The sequence below is a fragment of the Ascaphus truei genome, chromosome 9 (assembly GCF_040206685.1).
Source record: "Ascaphus truei isolate aAscTru1 chromosome 9, aAscTru1.hap1, whole genome shotgun sequence".
NCBI lineage: Eukaryota > Metazoa > Chordata > Amphibia > Anura > Ascaphidae > Ascaphus > Ascaphus truei.
Window position 1 is genome coordinate 19,152,176 of NC_134491.1, and position 19,784 is coordinate 19,171,959.

Consider the following 19,784-nt stretch of genomic DNA (forward strand, 5'->3'; position numbering starts at 1 on the left):
ACAACTTTGTTTGATTTTCTTCATAAAATGCTTACATGTTCCATTTGTTAAATGAAAAACACTTACAGGTAGTTTTCGACTGATTTTAATTGTTTGTTCTTCAAGTCAAGCTCCCATTTTGATTTAATTTGGCTTCACTTCAATTATAAATCCTGCTGATTACGTGCATTTTTTCCTCTTCTAATTATAGCACTGCAAAGCAATCCTCTTTGGGGTGGCATAAAGAGGTTTTGTGCATGTCTACACCAAGGCATCAATAAACATGCATATTAGTCAGCATAACTAATTAACAGTAACTGGCCTGGTCTTTCTCATTACCCTCTTGATCATGAGAACTGGGCTTGCAGAATATGTAGTTAATACAAAATAAAACAAATATATGTACCCACTATCAGTTTTATTGGATAATCTAATTTTTTTAACTAATTGGGTTTCTGATGATGAAGAGCATAATTGTGACTACTTGGGAATTCATTCTTAATGGGCAAAGTGTCAGTAATTCCTTCATCTTTAGGTATGACGATGGGGTCAAAGAATTATTTCTTGGGAACCCTGTGAAGATGTGCAAATATACTCATGAGTTGCTTATCCTTGCTGTATCTTGTATGTGTAGCCCCCCCTTAAGGAGTTAACAGCCTTAATGGGTTAAACTGTGTGGGTTCACTCAGGTTACTCCACTCCCCATCATGTGATGCAGGATAATTATGCAGAAAGGGATAGCCCCTCCTTTGTTTTTCTTGTGACCAGTGATGTCACTACAGGGTGATAGAAGGGTATATATAGATCCTCCCAATATTTTAGAAACAGGTTCCTCAGAGTTCAGACTGAAGCCCCACTGTGAGTCCTGTAAATAGGTTTGTGTATATATTTTTTTTATTAAGATGTCCTATCACCATTTTTTTTTTCAGTTAAGGAATGTGCCCTATATATATAGCACCTATAGTAATGGTCCAATATTGTTCTCATTCAGGAAGAGGAGTGTGGATTGCTTAATAGTTCTCAGGAGCATGATTGATCGACCCCACCGAAAGATCCTAAGTAAACTCTCAATTCAATATGCATGGATGAGGACGGGATACTGATCCCCTAGGACAGTGTATTCCTGCCATAGGTCCACTTGAGATGGGGCACTATTGACACTATGAAGGAGATTGTTTCCCTTAGTAATAATTAGATTGACAATCATAAGTATCTCCCCAGAGTAGGAGTGAGTGCTACCAGAGGAAGAAGCACAGAGTTACCATATTATTTGTCACAGTTAATGACTGAAGTGAAGTCTGTCTTTTGTATGGCGAACCTTAGAAATGGATGTGAATTAAGCTCTTTGTACTATAAAAGTTCTTGCCGCCCATTATGATTTTATCTGCATATCCACGCCCAGCCTGCACGGACCCAGCACCCTGAAAAGGCATGAGAGATTTGAACATTGCCAAGTATATATATATCCAAGTCTATGTAAACTATTTTAGACCTGAGCATGCAGGGTTACATATGGTGGAGAGCATTTATCACATTGTTATCCACCATAACCTTCTAGTTTACCACTGCTACCCTCTTCACAATACAGAATCGGTAGATAATGTCAAAGTTGCATGTCCAGAAGGATGGAAGAACGGTCCGTAAGTGGGGGTTCTGATTCCACACCTCTTTGCCCCAAGTTTTGCTGTACAAGTTGAGTAATATAGCAGGGGAAAACTTTGAGCAACTTTTCAATGAATCCTTCCCTAGTCACTATGCTCTATGGCATGTCATTACCCAGAATCCTTGTCTGCACTATGACATGACAGTGGGGTGAATGTTAAAAGACTGGGGAACCTGTGAAAGGCTTGAGTGTCTTAACTTTGTATGTTTAAGTAGAAATGTGCATCCTACTGTAAGTGCACAAATCTAATTTCTCTTAACATTGACATATATGTATGTGTATGTATGTGTATATAAATGCATTATTAATAATTAATAACGACCCAAATAAACCAGAAGAAATGGATACCTTAAAATCTGAATATACAGGCATAATAATAATACTCTCTCTCTCTCTCTCTCTCTCTTATATAGCCGTCAATATACACAGCACTGTACACATTTTGCCAGCACAATAAGTCCCTGCCCTGAAGAGCTTACAATTTAACGCTGGTGCCTTGGGAACAGAAAGATGAAGTGACTTACCCAGGGTCCCAAGGAAAATTGATGGTGGGTTTAAACTGGGTTCACCCACTTCAAAGGCAGTGTTCTTACCACTAAGCTCTGCCTTCAGCACATAAATAATATAGATGATATACAGGCATACCCCGGTTTAAGAACACTCACTTTAAGTACACTCGCGAGTAAGGACATATCGCCCAATAGGCAAACGGCAGCTCACGCATGCGCCCGTCAGCACGTCCTGAACAGCAATACGGGCTCCCTACCTGTACTGAAGCTGTGCACAAGTGGGGAGACTATAGAGCCTGTTACAAGTGCGTTATTTACATCAGTTATGCACGTATATGACGATTGAAGTACAGTACAGGCATCGATAAGTGGAAAAAAGGTAGTGCTTCACTTTAAGTACTTTTACATACATGCTCCGGTCCCATTGCGTACGTTAATGCGGGGTATGCCTGTATATGGCTTAGTGGTAAGAACACTGCCTTTGAAGTGGGTGAACCCAGTTTAAATCCACCATCAATTCTCCTTGGGACCCTGGGTAAGTCACTTCATCTTTCTGTTCCCAAGGCACCAACGTTAAATTGTAAGCTCTTCAGGGCAGGGACTTATTGTGCTGGCAAAATGTGTACAGTGCTGTGTATATTGATGGCTATATAAGAGAGAGAGAGTATTATTATTATGCCTGTATATTCAGATTTTAAGGTATCCATTTCTTCTGGTTTATTTGGGCCGTTATTAATTATTTATAATGCATTTATCTTAATAACGAAGTTGTCAAAATTACACAGAATGACCCATAAAAGGACATAGGCGTATTTAAATAAGGAATGATGTACATATAGTACAATAATATGAAAATATGATTACTAATAACAATTTCATCATAAGCGCCTATGTAGTTATGTGAATATACTACAGTTATAAAGTTGCTATTTTTAAGCGGCAATCCATGCTCTTTCTTCATTATTTTTTTTAACGCAGGATTGAAGCAGGGGGTCTCTGGAAATGAACCCCATTCATTTCAGCTATGGGGACCCCCTGCATCTGGGGATACTTACCTCTGTAGTAGGTGCTGGTAGCCGCTCGGCTAGCAGGGCTCACGTAATGGCAACGTTTCAAAGCTCCCGTACCCTGCGGGCCAATAGGAATCCGTGATGTCATCAGGGTCGGCTTTCTTTTGGCCACCTGTGACGCTTGAGCTTTAAGCTCAGCTAGCTCAGCCAGAGCGGCTACCGGGACTTACTACAGAGGTAAGTATCTCCAGAAGCAAGGGGTCCACGGAGCTGAAATTAATGGAGTTCCGCTCCGGAGACCCCCTGCTTCAATCCCGGGTAAAATTTTATATATATATATATATATATATATATTTATATATATTTTTTTTTTTAAAGGTTCTTCGATGGCTCCTTTAATAGGAATATCTAATGTATTTCATAAACATCTGTAGTGTGGTATAAGTAACTCATTGCTAGTGAAACGTGTACAGAGTCTTCAGTAATCTAGTTTTTCATGTATATACAAATACTGTCACATATGCATTGATGCACATTGATTATACCCGTACAAGGTAGAATTAGAGATGTCACGATATGAAGTGTTTAATGTGCCTACTCGGAAAGATGTGTCTCCCTGCAGAAATTAAGACCGTAACCTTTGCAAAATCAATACCATCATGTAGACGTTTGAATGCCAAAAAAGAAAATCCAGTTTCAAAGGTTGTTTTGGATGTCTGTCCAAAGCATGAGAAAATGTATCGCTTTAATTGAAAACTATATTTGTTTTTAAGTACATTTCTACTCTCTGGTTAAAATGTAATAAAGTCCTTGCTGTTTATGTCAAAACAGAGACTAATGATTCATCCATTCTGTTCTTTCAGCATAATACCTTGAGCCAATTGGGAAATTAGTTGTTTCCCTGACATGTGATGCGATAAGGAAACATTTTATGGAGCAATAGCCTTGCTTTTAAGGCGGACAGAATTTAATTTTCTAGTTGTACAGTGGGCAACTTTCTAGTAGCCAAAGAAATACAAGGTTACCAGAAATGTCATATTTTAGACACTAACTGTTCAGCACAGTTTTCATTATTCACTAACCGTCTGTCTGTGAAATAGAAAAAAACTGAACATCGCATATTCAGAAAGATATTGTAACGGTGCCTGGCAGGCGTGTAAAAATAATGTGTGCATCCAGCAGTGGGGAGACAATAATCTTCAGCCCTTGTCTCCCCACTGCTGGATGAGGCATCCTCAATGATCTTTCAGGTATTGCGGTTGCAGCCTCTTCTCCATGTTGCTCCAACACATCTTCTGATTTCACCCGCCCATCTTACTTTTGGTCGTCGTCTTGGTCCTTTAATACAGCAGTCCAATCTGAGGTCCCCCCCTTTAGTGTGTGTGTGTGTGTGTGTGTGTGTGTGTGTGTGTGTGTGTGTGTGTGTGTGTGTGTGTGTGTGTGTGTGTGTGTGTGTGTGTGTGTATATATATATATGGTTATGGTGGGTAAAAAAAGTTACAAAAACCCTCCACAGCAAAGCATATAGCAAATGGAAATATTACTGTATGCTTATTTGCATGTCCTAGACAGGTCTGCAACCCCGCCTTTCACCATTATCACCCAGCACACAGCACTGCCACTGCAGCAAGGGATTCTGGGAAATGACATGCAAATGAGCACACAGTGCCACCTTTTGCTTCAAAACCATTAACATGGTTGTCTATAGCCCTATAGCATATATATTTATATATATATATATATATATATATATAATCAAAAAATAAATAGACGATACCGCTCTGTGGCTAACAAAATGCTTTTATTTGTGCGAGCTTTCGAGATACACTGATCTCTTCTTCCGGCGATGTTACAATGAATGAAGCAAGCAAAGGGTATACTTAAAAACAGTGTCTCTTGGAATGTTCTCTGTGCTTGTCCCTCCCCCGTGTGTGGATGTGATTTATGGCTAGAGGTGTTAAATGGTTCCTGAAAGTTAGTGATGTAAAAGTGTGTGTGTATCTGTGTGAATATAAATGAATGGAGAGCCCACAGTGTATACAGTGCTTTCCAAAGGTGTGTGGAGTGGGAGTTAATATTAATGGTGTGGGTAGGTGTGGAAATGTGAGAGATTGTAGCATAACTAAAAGTGTGTGTAGATACTATGTGGTCCCTATTGGTGTATAGGGATGGAAAAACAAGGAGTATTTGTATGTGTAAGAGACAGCTGTGTGTGCATACATATCGCACAGTATGTACAGACATGGCCTTTAGCGCTCATGGGAAGAGAGTTCACTTGTGTCAGTAATGACTCATAAAATTTTGATCTCTGTTTAGGCCACCGCTAAGTGTCCCGAACAGTTGCATAAATTTGTATTCATGCAACCATCTCTCTTTCGGTGTTTTAAGATTACCTTTGAGTATGGCAACCTCAGATTGTTCATCTTATGGCCAGAGTCAGAGAAATGTTCGCCGACAGATGAACGATCTGAGGGTTGCCATACTCAAAGGTAATCTTAAAACACCGAAAGAGAGACGGTTGCACTCCTTCTCTTAACGTGCACCCCAAAACTGGAACAACCTACCGGAGACTCTCACATCCACCACCAGTTTAAGTTCTTTCAAAACTAAGGCTGTCTCACATTTTAATCTGGTCTTTAACTGTTACATAAGCCTATAATATACATCTTCTCTAACTGTGCATGCAATGTATTGTATGTAATGTATACCCTGTTCATTTATGTAACTGTATTTGTAACCATGTATTATTTGTCATATTAACTATGTCCAGGACATACTTGAAAACGAGAGGTAACTCTCAATGTATTACTTCCTGGTAAAACATTTTATAAATAAATAAAATAAATTTTTGTGGACCATGTGGTACTTATAAACACATTTAGAAAAAAAATGGTTTTGGCAAATATTGCAATAAAAAGCATGTCTACGGATATGGTCCAACATCGGTATATATTTAATTGTTATAGTCTACTGTATGGCATATATTCAAGACATAAACCATTGCAGAACGAGGGTGTTGGGAATAAGGGTTTTAACAAATCAGAGGAGGGGCAATTACTACTAGTGTTATATACTCTACTTGTATCATTTGTTTTCCCTTGAGTTAACCAAAAGGCAAGAAATTCTGTATTATCTGAATGAATGAGCGAGTGATTGACAATCTTCATTCAACAACCAAACTCTGACTGTTGTAATCCATCATACACGGAAATGGAAAAGGAAGACGGTTACATTTGTTTTGAAATGTAGACCTATTAAGCATTACTGAACCATGTTTATGGAATATTATGGGCAAAAATAAAATAATACACACAGTCCCAGCAAGCCCAAAAGCCCAAACCCACTACTTCGTGTGTTCGTGTGTTCGTGTGTTCGTGTGTTCGTGTGTTCGTGCTACAGGGGATATAAATAAAATAATAATCATTGCACATGAAACATGCGGTTATTGCAGGAAAAGTGTGTAGAAAAGTTGTTTTACATGAGATACTGAATTTCAAAGGGGCAACACCTACTTTTATTTTCACTAAATTGCACTATTTGTAGCTAAGGGACCCCCCAATTCCTGAGATACTTACTGGTTTAGTTGATGATGTTTTCTTTTCAAAATGGTCGCCAAATCCCTGAGCCAAAGTGAAGCTGATGGTGTTGCTGCTGCCTATTGGATGACCATGGTGGCCATCTTTATTTTTTTGTTTCAATTTTTTTTATTGTTTTTTCAAATACAAATTTACAGTTTATATAACCGTTTATAACACACAGTTGGCCTTTATACAATTTCACAGTCAACGAGAAGCACAAAAACCAAGAGAAAAACATTTATCTTATCATATCTCAATATTTTAAGTTGGCGCTCCCTTTTTTATACTCTGTGTTACACTAAGGCACATCAACATTACTCATTTGCATTTTTCACCTTCTATATTATCCTTATTTTGTGGAATAGAAAAGATTAAGAGCAGGGATAGATAAAGATAGGGCCAGGAGAGGGGAAAAACGTAGATGGGGGAGGGTGGGGAGGGGAAGGGGAGAGAGGCGAGGGAAGGGGAAGGGGAGAGAGGCAGATCCGCTGATGTCAGATTGAACTTTTTTTTTTCCCCACCTGGATTTAGCGCTAGTTCAGGGTCCATAAATCCCAGACCTTATGGAAGTCCTCTAGTCTTTTATTAAGTTGGGCCGACAATTGTTCCATTAGTTTAACCCCATACATTCGCTTAATTATTGTCTGCCTAGATGGCGCATTTATATTTTCATGGTAGCCATCTTTAAATGTCCAAGAAATACCCCTGCAACCAATCGGGTAAATATCTTGTAAACCAGTGGGTCTATGGGGCTAAAAATAACAGAGGACACTCCAGTTGTGAATTCTGTAAAGAGAAAATCAGTACACAAAGTGGACAGGATTGCTGCTTTCAGTACATAGCGAAGATACTAATTGGAGTTTCTTTGAGCATAATAAATTGAAGTATTGAATATTGCATTTGAAATCTGAAAATAGAACGGCAAACTACTATCCATATTGTGATGAGCAGTACTGCCACAGCGGTTTATCTTCTGAGCAAAGCGACGTGAGAACAATAAGATGCCTTTGTAGGTGACTGATGAGAAATGAGAGTTGATTGGGGATTGGAATGTAACAATGTGGGGGTATATATGCATGAGAGCCATGGATTGGGTTTAGGCTGTGAAATGAGTGCTGTCAGGGTGTCTTGTACTTGCAGTAAGTAATAAAGATGTAATATTTCATATTATGTATTGGAACCCCTACAAACACATCGGCATTAACTCAAGTTGTCTTTTGAAGACTGATTTTTAAAGATCTTGATGTAATAATTTACAACACTTAGTAAAATATGTTTGCTTCTATATTTTTTTTTCTAAATGCAAAAAAAACATTAACGTTCATATTTTCTTTGCTTGAACATAAAATGCTTCTCTGAGGGTGGTCCTAAAAATAAGATTCACCTTTAAAGCAAATGTTAGCTAAGCTGAAACATTAGACCAGTGGTTTCCAACCTTTTTTTTGGTTAAGGAACCATATAATTATATTGTGAAATTCTGGGGAACCCCAACCCTCTCTAATAGTGCGACTGAGATCAGATGCATTGTAAGGATCCCCAACCCTCTCTAATAACGTGTCTGAGATCAGATGCATTGTAAGGAACCCCAACCCTCTCTAATAGCACGTCTGAGATCAGATACATTGTAAGGGACCCCAACCCTCTCTAATAGCACGTCTGAGATCAGATGCATTGTAAGGGACCCCAACCTTCTCTAATAGCGTGCCTGAGATCAAATGCATTGTAAATTGTTCTGTATTTGGTACAATTTTCGAATGACCTGAAAATTGCAGGGAACCCTTAGGAGATACCCAGGGAAGCACTGTTGAATAACACTGCATTAGACCTTACAGAGCTAAAATAGGAAGACAATTTACATTGTTGTGTTGACAAGGCTGATACTATAAAAGATTGTTACTGCTGACAAGGTTGATACTATAAAACAATCTATTTATTGTTCTTCGAGTACAGACATAGCAGGCTTCATTGTTCTCTCTGGTGTGATATGTTGAGATACATTGTGATATACTGTGCCATACTGAATCACATGGAGAGTTACAGTATGATATTCTGAGTTACACCGGGATATTTTGTGTCTTCTGTTGGAATGCTCTACATCTGTACTTTGGCTCAACAAATATTATTAGCATTCTTAAAATGTGCTGCGAAACTGAAATGTTCAAGACAAGTTGTTTTTGTTAATAAAAATCAAGAACAAATCTATACATATGTCATTTAAATGTAACAGGATGGTCAAAGTGATTGCCCCATTTGATTTATCTGCTCTGGTGTGCCATTGGCTTTTTGTTTTTCACTGGTAATTATTGTATCATTAGATCTGATAAAAATTGGTAAAGTATTTTATGCAATAAAATAATAACATGTCTAATTAGAAGTTAAACAAAATAGGTTATCCCAAAAGTGTAATGATGATTTATCCTATTTTTCCAGTGAGTGACAGCTGCTTCAGGAATCTTGCTGAAGATCGCAGTGGGATAAACCTTAAGGACCTAGTCCAAGATCCTTCTTTGTAAGTAATATTTTTATATACCTGTGGTCCATACTGTAGGTTTTGTTAAGATTCAAGGTCACGAGCATTGTGCAAGTCTTAGCATGAGTGTCTCAGACTGTCCTAAAATTCACACTTAACACTCATCCACTGTGGTTCAAAACTAGTAGAAAAGAGTGCAGCTATTGCAGGGAGCCTGGAAACACGGCCCTCTGCAGTAGCGTTTTGGAGCCAAGGTAGTGTGGAAACCTTGTGTAAAAACTGTGCATGGCTTTGACAGGGCGTGGGCCTTCAAGAAAGTCCGTAGTCTTGCTACACTGGAATATTAAAGCCGAAAGACCATCTCTTGTGTTTGTTCAACATGGAAAAAAGATACAGTATGCAATAATTTTCACATTTCATTTAAAGACCGTCTACACCCCAAGTATCATTTGTAATTTGCATGGTTTTTGTACGGTAATAACTATGTGTGCCTATTATAGAAAAATGACAACTGTAGATATTAACGGTAAATCCCCCCAAGTAATGGACTCCCTGGTTTCCCTCTGTGTGCCGCCATGTTCAGGGTTCTGCGTCTCTGCTGTCCAGCGGTCACCTACTGTGAGGTCATTTATGGCTCAGCCGGTTACAGGGACCATTTGATTACAGCAGAGGGGTAAAATATTGTGACCGTAATATCAAATCTTAATTCAAGCCAGGGTTTCTGTAGCTGTATCTAGGTTGCTAGATAATTTAGTAAACGTGAATCTTCCTGGCACCTATGGAGAGCTATAAGTTCTGGGAAGTTACATTGATGTATATGATGCGTGGAACTTCCTGTAGGGTAAATGGCATCACCGGTAAGGCAGCATAGCAACTTCCTGTTCTATTTTAAAAAAATATATATATATATTGTTTATAACTTCAATATGTTAAAAAAAGAAGAGACTGTAAAGATGCTTTCCCCCTTTTTTTTGTTTTGTTTTTGTTTTTATTAGGCAAGATTAGGTTCACATACAATACTTTACATTACATTTCTGGCCTAATACAATATTGTTTTCCTTGTTCAAATCGTCTTTCCCCCATTTTTTAATAGTAATAATACATACCCACCAAGAGTACTTATTTAGCAGGTACATTACATGTTCTTGGGTCCTGTAAGACTAGCGGTACCTATCAACCATAATGTTTTTTGTGTGTGGTGAGGAGACTTCCATAGGGGTTGCTTGGAAAACCCTTTATCCAGTAAGTGTACAGCAGGAGTGTGCAACTCCAGTCCTCAAGGGCCACCAACAGGTCATGATTTCAGGATATCCCTGCATCAGCGACGGTGGCTGTCCTTGGCCCCCTTGAGGACTGGAGTTGCCCACTCCTGCTGTACTGGAACTAAAGTGGTACCTTTGTTTATGTGCAAAATGTTGGAGGGTCTTCTAATACTTTTGACGAAAGTGGGTAACCGGTGCATCAAAGCGTAAGAGTCCCAATAATATTGTAATAATTATTCCGTAAGGAACACTCCAAAATGATGGTGAGCAATGATAACATACCCTAATAGGGCAAGGGACTAGTACCTAGTGCTAACCAGCACAATGAACAGTACAAAGATTTTCCCAACCATAATAACTAGGCATAGTATGTATGAAAACACTCACTTTTAGATCCAGAGGAGCAGTCCCATCATGTATCCTGAGCAGCGTGCAATCCACCAAGCAGGGAAAGTAGAACAGGTGAAAAAAGGCAGTGCACTGCCTGTAATGAATGGAGGAGGCTAATGGTAGCAAAAACAACCTTTTAATGAATAAAAGGATCAAACATCACCCCTGGGTCATCCAGAAAACGCACACCTACGCGTTTCGGGCCGTGCGCCCTTTATCAAGGTGATTCAGACAACAGAATTACCTTGAAAAAGGTGTAGCCTCTAAAATAAAAACGTTTAAACACTAAGCCTAACTTTGCATCGAGTATTCAATCTGTTTCTAGACATGTTATCATTGAGATCAAAGCCACGTCTAGTGTAACACAATGGTATCCAACCTTCTAAGAGCCGCATCATTCTTTGTATTATAATGTAGAACCCCTTAAAAATATATATATTGTGACTTCCCATAACCTCACCCTGCTATGGGCTTTCAAATGTTATTGCTGTTGTATTACCAATGTTTTTTAAATAAACTAAAAGCTTTTAATATTGTTCATAAAGTATTACATGTCATAACCTTTTTGAATTACTACATTAAATAATATGGCAGTGTAAAATGATTGGGTTTGAAAAGTAAAAATGTTTCCATTACCAAATTTAATCTCGGTGAATCTTGTTCCACGGCACCCGCGGGTGTCACAAAATGCAATCCTCTTGAATTGTGTAACTTTATTTGAAAGGTTTTTTTATTTTATTTTTTACACTTTTTATTATTGTTCTATGGTAAAATGTTAATTGTTGTACTGTGTGTTCAAGCGCACATCTGTATGCCCGGTATAGACACTTTTCAAAATAAATGGATCAAATACAGTCAGTGGTAACTTTTATTACAGACAGTCAAAATAAGGGAATCCAATGATACGTTGAAAAGAAACAGATGGTTCTTCTGCTGGTAATCCTTTGCAAATCTGTGAGTTATTTGATTCATTGCAAAGTAAATTTCGCTTTTCTGGCTTTTCAATAGAGTTTAGGGAAATTGAAGCTTACCATAAAGAGCTTAACTTGCCGGACTAGATAACTGTTTTAGGAAATTCGGGATGCTCATTTTTCTCAAGAGCTAAATTGGATATTCAGATTTAGTAGTCTCAATAGACACAAACAGACATCTAACATATTAATTACTTTTAATTACTAAAATAAACTTTTAGCAGATCAGAATCTGGCTTTTTTTTAAAGCAGCAGTCTAATGTTCCCCCACTTTGTTTTTGTTTTTCTTATTGGTATATGTAAAGCACGTGGCAATATGTAATTCTACATTCTTACCTAAGCTGGGAATCGTTTGGTGCTCCTGTTACAGTATATATCTGTCAAAATCCTTATAGTGCGATTAACATAATGGCTGTAACTCAGCAGCTACAATGTATCCTAATATTAATAAGGTAACATGATCTATTGTTACAGTTTACAGCTCAATCTGCTGGGAATATTGGCAGCAAATTATTACAAACAGGAAAGCCTTGCAAAAAAACTTGCACTGCTTGGGAGGTGGGATAAAACCCGCTATAGAAATCACGTGCCACAGCGTATAACTGTACAAACGGCAGATTCCCTAGTATCTAGTGTGAAACCGTTCTATTCCAAACATCAATTAAAATCTGATCTGGGAAGACTAAAACATTAAAATAATTGCTGTTTGATTGTTTAAAGAATATAACTTTAAAACCATTTACCGTTCTGTGACCTATTATAAGGAGTCGAGACATAAACATTATAACGCTTGGATAAATGGAGTGATTGCCTCTCTGCCCCAACTAATGTTGCCATGGCTCAACCGTACACAAGTAATTCTTATGTTACTTCACATCCAAGGAGGTGTAAGGCCACGATTTATGCTCACATGGCCACATTTATTGCCAAAGAGAATGTCCCATGCATGTCCATTATTAACTTGCATTAGTTGGACACAGCAGCTATGTAGCATGGAGTTAGGGGCAATGACGGTGACTGCTTGTGGAATGGATGATTGTAAGAAGTCTTGGTAGAACATAGGAAGTTAGCATATATGAGGACTACCAATGGAAAGATGATATGGAGCTATTGTATCAGAAGTTGAGCCAAATGACTCTTCTTTGGAGCAGGGGAGAGCAATCTTTTCCCCCTGCGTCCCCCTGCTGGCTTTCCCCCCCTCTCCTCGCCCCCCCCTTATACCTTGATTCAGACATCCTGGCGTCATGACGTCACATTGTTATGGCAACGTGACGTCACATGACCCATGACGCCGCGTTGCCATGGCGACGCGTCCCCAGGAGCGTCTGAATCAAGGTAAGTAAAGGTTTACAGAGGCCCTGCAGCTCCCCCGGCATTCATTTAAGTGCCTTCGGAAAGCGCGGGGGCCTCTGTAAACCCCGCGACCCCCGCAGCGAATCTCGCGCCCCCCACTTTGCGCACCGCTGCTTTGGAGGACACTATTGTTTTGTGACTTATTTAAACTCATAGATGTCTATGTATTAACTTAAATAAAAGTGTGTTTTGACGCAGTGCTGTGTTGGTTTTTTTTTTTTAAGCAGAGTTGCATCATATGCATAAACAGTTACTTACATCTGATGCAGAAGTTTTGATTTTTATAGATTTCTTGGGGCCCAGAAACACCGAATAAAATGCATCTTCGTATAATCTGTGCACCATGTAACTCCTCCTACTAACACAATTCAAGTTGGAAGCTGATGCAGACAGGTTAAAATTGGAGCAAAATACTTGCATTGGTGAAGGATGAAGATGTACTGAGTTTGACAAAGGCCTGAGGGCTGAAACGCGTCAGATGATCCATCAGCTGTACACTTCGGTTCAATAAAGTTTTTTCGTTACCACCACTGTTACCCTTTGTTTGTTCGACGGCTGTGCTCCGATCCAGCCTCCTGTGGGAGGAGTTCCTAAACTGGAGAAACAGATCCATTGTTCTCGCGCTTTTGTATTGCTGGTCTGTGAGCTAGCTTTTGTATTGCTGGTCTGTGAGCTAGCTTTTGTATTGCTGGTCTGTGAGCTAACTTTTGTATTGCTGGTCTGTGAGCTAGCTTTTGTATTGCTGGTCTGTGAGCTAGCTTTTGTATTGCTGGTCTGTGAGCCAGCTTTTGTATTGCTGCTCTATGAGCTAGCTTTTGTATTGCTGGTCTGTGAGCTAGCTTTTGTATTGCTGGTCTGTGAGCTAGATTTTGTATTGCTGGTCTGTGAGCTAGCTTTTGTATTGCTGGTCTGTGAGCTAGCTTTTGTATTGCTGGTCTGTGAGCTAGCTTTTGTATTGCTGGTCTGTGAGCTAGCTTTTGAATTGCTGGTATGTGAGCTAGCTTTTGTATTGCTGGTCTGTGAGCTAGCTTTTGTATAAAATACTCGAGGAGGACCACATTTTAACATTGTCCGGTGTCAAGAGAGAGGGGATTTGGCCCGGGATTAAAGGGGTTACACCCCATTTGGCCACCCTCCACTCTCACCTGGGAAGCAAGGGGTTAACTGGACTGGGGTCCAGTAATGTGTTTTTACCTTGCTTCAGCATCCTAATGTATATTCCCCTGTAAAAATGTATTGTTTCTGTTCCAGTGTTGCACCAACACATACACTGGGATTGATGCGGGAGGCTTAAGGGGTTAATGAGCTACAGTTTAGGTTAATACAATTGTGTGGGGTCTTTTCAGAAATATCTGGGCTTCAACAGGCTTGATTGAAGTTGGGTGTAAAAAGTACAGAGGGGGTTTGGTGTATGTTAATACATATGGCTGGTAGAGACAGCTAGGACCCAGGATGGGGCATTGGGTGTGAAATATAGCACCGGTGACAAATGTTCACTACACACAGCCCTGCTTCAAAGGATTTCTTGATGGGGGCCAGGGGTGCGGTTACGCAAGGAGATCTCAGAATGAGTGACCTTATTAAATATAAGAATATTATGAGATGTCCTCGGCTGAACATGCTAAGAGTTACATATGTGTAACCGGGGGACCGAGCCGCAAATAATGATTACAGACACGTCTCACCGGTACTAAGAGACAGCTATTAATATCTCAATTTTAATATTGCACGGTAATATTTAGTCTTATTGGGAGCGTCATGCGTGCCGGAATGTATTAATATGGCTCGCGTGCCAGTAAGTATCACTGAACTGAAGTTATGAAGTTATTTAGATAGGAAAAGCAGTTTTTAAACGTCTTTGGGTGGGAGGAGTTTTACTCTGAGGAAAACTGTCAACCTGACCACTGATTTATGAGAGGGGCTGGGTTTGGGTTGTGTTCAATGGGAAATAATTGTATAAGAACCAGGCTCAGCCTATGGCTATTGTCCTTCATGTTTTTCGTGTCTTGATGATTATGAAGATTGCTGTATAAACTGCAGGTCCAGATATGATGTTTCACCATTCCATCTTAAGTGAGTGTCCATATTTTGTCTGTTATTTGTATAATCTCGTGTGTTCACCTTTTTCAAGGAATAAATTATATTTTATCATATCTAAGTCTCGTTCAGTTCAACCCAGTTATATTTGGTGTGTATTATTAATAGCCTGTCACAAAGTCACTGTCACATCCGGCTCAGTATATATTTGCCACAAGACGGAGGATATAAACGTAGTTGGTTATCTGGAACACACAAGTTTTGTGCAAGTCTGTAGAAAAGCACAAACCTGTCAAAACACCCGGAGGCTTAGTTTAAATCACCGAAACTAGGCTTTCTTTTATTTAACTAATACAGAGTAGGGGTACACTAAAAATGTAATTGTATTACTGTATTAGATTAAGCCTGTCTCATGGCTGAAACATTCAGAAATGTGAATATTTTGAAGGTTTTTTAATTGTGGTTTTGGCTGCAGAAATTGTGAGAGGCAGCAAGAAAATTGGGCTACTCTTTTACTTCACCAAATATTTAAGTATTTACCAGTTTTTGTGTTAAGCAGCAGAGAAAGATCAGATTCAAAGTCTCTATGTAATGCCTGAAGTTAAGCGCTAAGCATCTTCCAGCCTGGGGGAACACACAGAACAGCGTCTCAATTTTCAGCTGCCTAGAGCTTCAAAAAACGTTCTCTGTGACCCCCACCAACTTGCTCCAATACAAAGGCCTCCTAGCCTTTTTATCTCAACTTTTAGAAGTGAATCTGTCAAGTTTATCATTCCACTCTGGCAGACTAAAACGCTCTGCAATTCATCTCATTTTAGTTGCTTAATTTAAAAAAAAAAAGCTTTGTTACTTTTGGATGTTTTGGTTCCCAAATCCATTATATTTTTCCTGTGAGGGATTGTTGCCAAAGATAATGTAGACAAGGTCCCCTCCCTGCCCATTGATGCATTACACTGTTTACCTTCATAAATACACCAATTATTTTCCTTGAAGAATTGGAACGGATGGAAATATACACTTCGCAGAGTTAAAAACCTCAATTGTTATTGGAAATAACATTTTATTTTGTAGCGATATAAGAATATTAACCTTTTATAAGGTGCCTTATGGGCATTCACTGGTTTTCACAAGGGCTGGCACACAAGGTGCCCTTATGACATCTAGTGAGAGCTGCTTAAATATGAATGTGGACTCCTGGTTATGGGATATTTAAAGTCCCTTAAATAAGAAAATATGTCAATATTGTATAGTGTAGATTTGTCAAATAAATTATCCATGTTGGGCACCCAAAATGTCAGGATCCAAAAATGTGACAATTGTATTGAAACGTACTTGCAAAGAGCTTTCAACTAATGCATAACATGACTGGTTACCAAGAAGGTTGTCGGAGATGCAGAGCGTGACAGACGGACACTTGTGAATTATATATAAGGATTGCTAAAATTAGCACATGAATTTGGCAGCTGCGCTATTTACAGTATCACGAGAAAATCAGGTGGTGTGTGTGTGTGTGTGTGTGTGTGTGTGTGTGTGTGTGTGTGTGTGTGTGTGTGTATATATATATATCTTAATATATACAGTACTTTTCATCACGAGCAGTGTGTTTCATTGTAATGTTGCAGCTGTGCACCTCTTCGAACAGCTTCCAAAAGCTAAGTTACGCTTTCACATTTGCAGTGCTTTACTGATGTACTTGGTATGGGCCCTTACTCGCCACAGACCTTTGACGTACAAGGAACCTCATAAGATCTCCAATGCAGTGGCCAGCCCGGTTGGAATGGAAATGGAGCCCACTCCGCTTTCGTTTTCGGCATCCGAGCACCAGTTGCGTTCATGTGATCTCTTTTGGAACAATCACATGGCCAGAAGTAGCAGAGGTCCGGCGGCAGTGTAAAGGTTAATTATGATGCGATTTGTCTGACACCCATTTAGGGATTTGAGAGCAGGAGCAGGAATGCAGTTTGAAGTTGATGTTGAACATTCCATATTTTTGATAATTGTCCTGGTTTATTTTACTATTCAGTTTTTATCAAACTATGCTAAGAATATGGAATCACTAGATAAAATCGTTCTTTGTAGATTATACAATTGGCATGTAACTATCCAATAGATTATATGTATAGCAGCTGTCTGTAGCACATGCTCATTTAATCAGATGTTCTATTAAGATAAAACAATAAGAATCAACTGTGATGTCCTCTACATTGATCTACTGTTCCCTTCTATTGATATTGTTAAATCTAACAAGATTTCTGTCTCCAATTTTAGATTGGGTGGGACGATATCTGCGTATAAGATTGTACCAGATGAAATAGAAGATATTAAGGTATTGTATGACTGTCTATTTAAAGCCTAAGGCATGCACGAATCATTTAATTCTGACATAAGACATATATCTGAACTGGTTGCATTGGAGTAAGCAGAGTTTTTTTGAATGTTAAACAAGAAATGTGTTGCTTATAATTGTACTTAATGTGTAGAGGCACAATCAGAAGGCTGAAAAGGTGTCTAACAGTTTGTTTTGTATACACTAATAAAATTACAGTCCATAGATAAAATGCGGCTAAGAACAACTACGAACATGTACAGTATATGTTTTTTAAACTTGGATTTAATAAATAACAGTTATACACTACAGCAGGAGTGGCCAATTCCAGTCCTCAAGGGCCTGCTTCAGCTCAGGTTGCTCAGTCAACGACTGAGCCACTGATTGAGCCACCTGTGCTGAAGATGGGGTATCCTTCAAACCTGACCTGTTGGTGGCCCTTGAGGACTGGAGTTGGCCACTCCTGATCCCCCCCCATTGAATTTACACCTTTCCTACAGAGGTTATAGAGGATATGAAGCCTAATATATATATGGGAAAAGTGAAACCGACGCAGCAAAATAATGTTGGATGTATACTTGGCTCCATGTTCCATTCAGTATGTACTACATGGATTCTACCTTAGCGTTTTATTCACTGTGTGCAGTACCCTTTGACTTTACCCCACCTAAGAATGGGGACCACACCTTTTTTGTGTGGAAGTAAAATAGTCACAGCTTTATTTCTTTGATAACATTGAAATTAAACTGTCAGCCAGCCCGCTAATCCATGGAGGCAGACGACCCCGGCGGGTATCCTGCAAGCAGTATTGCGCGAGACCTTTACGCCGCGTCCGGCTGGTCTCACCGCATCGCTCGGCAATGCCCCACTCTAAGTCCCCCCCCTTTTGGGAACTTAGGCCTAACCCCATAAGTTGGAGCCCAGCTTTCACTAGACTTGGGCAGGGGTCCAGCCCGCATAAGTCGGCATCTCCATCCTGCCCAATCTGTTCTAGGCACTAACCACTGGACCAACCATGTAAATTAGTGTCTTCTGGGCATTTCCTCTGCCTTTTTAAGCTGGCTGGCGTGACCGTTCTGCCGAAGCTGCGACAATGGACGTGATGACAGAAACTTAGAGATATGGTTTGACATCATAAAGCATTTCAAGGGACGGCAGGGTTGGAGAAAGAGACAATTAGTACATTCTGGCGGGTTTCAGGGTATTTAAGTCCCAATCCCGGTCCTTTTCTACACAGCCCAGTATCGGTCTTTCGGTCGGCTCCCCCCTCGCGCATCGAGATTTGTAATGACCTCGTGGAGAGGGGAATGGGGTAGCCGCCCAAAGCTAAATCCTTGAGAGGCACTGCAGCCCTTGTGGGGCCTTTGCATCATCTTTATTTGCCTTTTGTTGGATTGTCACATGAATGGCTGTTTATCTTAAATAACAACACCCCACCCCCTATCCCCCAACCCAGACGCCGGTGTAGGCTAGTGCATCAAAATCCCACTTCTGAGCACATTCATGTCTCAGACATGTCCACAAACCTTCCTCTCCCCAATATTTCTTAGCATACAGTGCTTCCACTGCAGCCAAGGATTCTGGGTAATGACATGCAAATGAGCACTCACAGTGTGTCACTTTTTGCTTCTTACCCATTTTAACGTGAATAAGCATATGCCTATGTAATATGTATCACACAGCTTTTTCAGCCCTGCCTGGGTTATAGAAGTGTATAGCCAGTAAACCTACTCACAGACAGCTGTTTTGACCATATAGTGTTCGTATCTTGCCCCTACGCATGTGCTGCTCTTTAAAAAAAAAGACAATTCTAGTGTTAAAAACACAATTTTCTAAATCTGTAGCTTCTGAGGTTACCATGGTAATCGTTAGATGATACTGGGCTCTGGGGGGAAAAAAAGCTCTTTTTTAAGCTGCCAGACGCTTAATATTTCAAATGCTTACATCTCCTGAACAAAGCATCAAACATAAAAAAACTCCCGCGCTGGAAAGGGCAAGAAGAGATCTCGTAAAGTAAACTTAATGCAAAACATGGTGATCAGCGCGGACTGCTGATTTAACCCCTTCCCTGTCAGAGGCGTTGCTGACCTCTTTGGCAGCAAAGGGGTTAAACCGTTAAAGGGGCCACCTCACTTTGATTCAATCACCTTTAAAGTGTCCTGTGAAAAGAGAAATATATTAATGTTTGCAACTTGTACAGGGGTGGGCAACTCCAGTCCTCAAGGGCCACCAACAG

General features: G+C 39.7%; 1 protein-coding gene across 25 annotated transcripts in view; it reads left to right on the plus strand.

Annotated features, from left to right (window-relative positions):
- GPHN (gephyrin) overlaps positions 1-19,784 on the plus strand; it is a 295,598-nt gene that overhangs the window by 104,297 nt on the left and 171,517 nt on the right. For all 25 annotated transcript variants that reach the window (XM_075613545.1, XM_075613550.1, XM_075613538.1 and 22 more), the window contains exons 2-3: positions 9,170-9,248; positions 17,491-17,548. In XM_075613545.1, coding sequence (XP_075469660.1) covers positions 9,170-9,248; positions 17,491-17,548 — 137 coding nt within the window. The remainder of the gene's footprint in view (positions 1-9,169; positions 9,249-17,490; positions 17,549-19,784) is intronic.